Genomic DNA, 2,328 nt, shown 5'->3' with positions numbered 1-2,328 from the left:
TTCTCCTGGTTGTTGCCCACCCTCTCACACACAAGCCTGCACTCTCTTTCTCTCTCAGATAAATACGTAAATCTTTAAAAATAATAAAGTAAATAAAATAAAATAAAATAAAAGGTAAGCAATTAAGTGGAGAAAATTAAATCGGGAAGAAAAGGAGTTCTGGGAGAGGATAAAATTACTAAATAAGGAAGTTGAGAAAGCCCTTACATACACTGTGACATTAGTAAAAATAGCTGATGAATGTGGAGGAATTAGCCAACATAATTTTTGTTGAAAAAGATTTACCAGTGGAAATAACAAGTGCCAAGACCTGGAGACAGGACTATTCCAGATACCTTTCAGGGACAGAAAGGAAGCCAGTACGGCTGGAGAACAGTGATGTGGGCCTTATGAGCAATGAAAGGAAAAATTTTGCACAGAATAGACACAACTGATACCTGCAAAGAAGATTCTGGTGTGCCCAAAGTGAAAGGTTAAGTAATTTGATATTTGATAAGATACAGTAGCAGATAGTTGTTTTTTTTTTTATACTCGGTTTTCATACAAAAGGACTTGTGACATAAGTTTTTTCTCCTGCTTTTAAAAATGGAGCATGTGAATATTTAAACAAAAAGAAAAGGAAAAATAGTAAAGATTTTTAAACTCAGAACTTCCCGTACTTCCCACATCCAAAAAATAAAATAGGTCTCTGAAAAATTTCAAAACACTGGTGATTCACAGACCTGTACCCCTGGGGATAAAAATATATGTTTATAAAAAATAAATAAATAAATAAATAAAATAAAAATTTCAAAACAAAGATTTATACTTCAAATTATTTAATTAAAAATGAATATACCGGGGGCACCTGGGTGGCTCAGTGGGTTAAAGCCGCTGCCTTCGGCTCAGGTCATGATCTCAGGGTCCTGGGATCGAGTCCCGCATCGGGCTCTCTGCTCAGCAGGGAGCCTGCTTCCTTCTCTCTTTCTCTGCCTGCCTCTCTGCCTCCTTGTGATCTCTCTGTCAAATAAATAAATAAAATCTTTAAAAAAAAAATAAAAATGAATATACCGAGATACGTTCGTTAGATTACTCCTTTCTGCCCGTGGACACCACCGAGTAAGCATCGTTAAAGTCTCCCCTCCCACCGCGGTCATGTCTAACTCAGAGTCTCCCAAAGAGCTTGAACAGCTGCGGAAGCTCTTCATTGGAGGTCTGAGCTTTGAAACAACAGTTGAGAGTCTGAGGAGCCATTTTGAGCAATGGGGAACACTTACAGACTGTGTGGTAATGAGAGATCCGAACACCAAGCGCTCCAGAGGCTTTGGGTTTGTCACATATGCCACTGTGGAGGAGGTGGATGCAGCCATGAATGCAAGGCCACACAAGGTGGACGGAAGAGTTGTGGAACCAAAGAGCGCTGTCTCAGAAGATTCTCAAAGACCTGGTGCCCACTTAACTGTGAAAAAGATTTTTGTTGGTGGCATTAAAGAAGACATTGAAGAACATCATCTAAGAGATTATTTCGAACAGTATGGGAAAATCGAAGTGATTAAGATCATGACTGACCAAGGCAGTGGCAAAAAGAGGGGTTTTGCTTTTGTAACATTTGATGACCATGATTCTGTAGACAAGATTGTCATTCAAAATTACCATACTGTGAATGGCCACAACTGTGAAGTAAGGAAAGCGCTCTCTAAGCAAGAGATGGCTAGTGCTTCATCCAGCCAAAGAGGTCGAGATGGTTCTGGAAACTTTGGTGGTGGTCGTGGAGGTGGTTTGGGTGGGAATGACAACTTTGGTCGCGGAGGAAACTTCAGTGGTCGAGGTGGCTTTGGTGGCAGTCGAGGTGGTGGTGGATATGGTGGCAGTGGGGATGGCTATCACAGATTTGGTAATGACGGAAGCCACTTTGGAGGTGGCGGAAGCTATAATGATGTTGGCAATTACAACAATCAATCCTCAGATTTTGGACCCATGAAAGGAGGCAATTTGGGAGGCAGAAGCTCTGGCCCTCATGGTGGTGGAGGCCAATACTTCGCCAAACCACGAAACCAAGGTGGCTATGGTGGTTCCAGCAGCAGCAGCAGCAGCTATGACAGTGGCAGAAGGTTTTAATTCCTGCCAGGAAACAAAGCTTAGCAGGAGAGGAGAGCCAGAGAAGTGACAGGGAAGCTACCGGTTACAACAGATTTGTGAACTCAGCCAAGCACAGTGGTGGCAGGGCCTAGCTGCTACAAAAAAGACATGTTTTAGACAATACTCATGTGTATGGGCAAAAAAAACTCGAGGACTGTATTTGTGACTAATTGTATAACAGGTTATTTTAGTTTCTGTTCTGTGGAAAGT

General features: G+C 41.8%; 1 protein-coding gene across 1 annotated transcript; it reads left to right on the top strand.

The window, feature by feature from the left end:
- Positions 1-1,134: 1,134 nt before the first annotated feature.
- Positions 1,135-2,097, top strand: LOC123392189 (heterogeneous nuclear ribonucleoprotein A1-like). Its single transcript, XM_045080523.1, has one exon. The coding sequence runs from the start codon at positions 1,135-1,137 to the stop codon at positions 2,095-2,097; it is 963 nt and encodes a 320-aa protein (XP_044936458.1).
- The last annotated feature ends 231 nt before the right edge of the window (positions 2,098-2,328 follow it).

Source organism: Mustela putorius, unplaced genomic scaffold, assembly GCF_011764305.1.
Source record: "Mustela putorius furo isolate JIRA1106 unplaced genomic scaffold, ASM1176430v1.1 tig00000460_pilon_pilon_pilon, whole genome shotgun sequence".
Lineage (NCBI taxonomy): Eukaryota > Metazoa > Chordata > Mammalia > Carnivora > Mustelidae > Mustela > Mustela putorius.
Note: the sequence above shows the minus strand (reverse complement) of the source record. Positions and strands in the feature narration are given on the sequence as shown.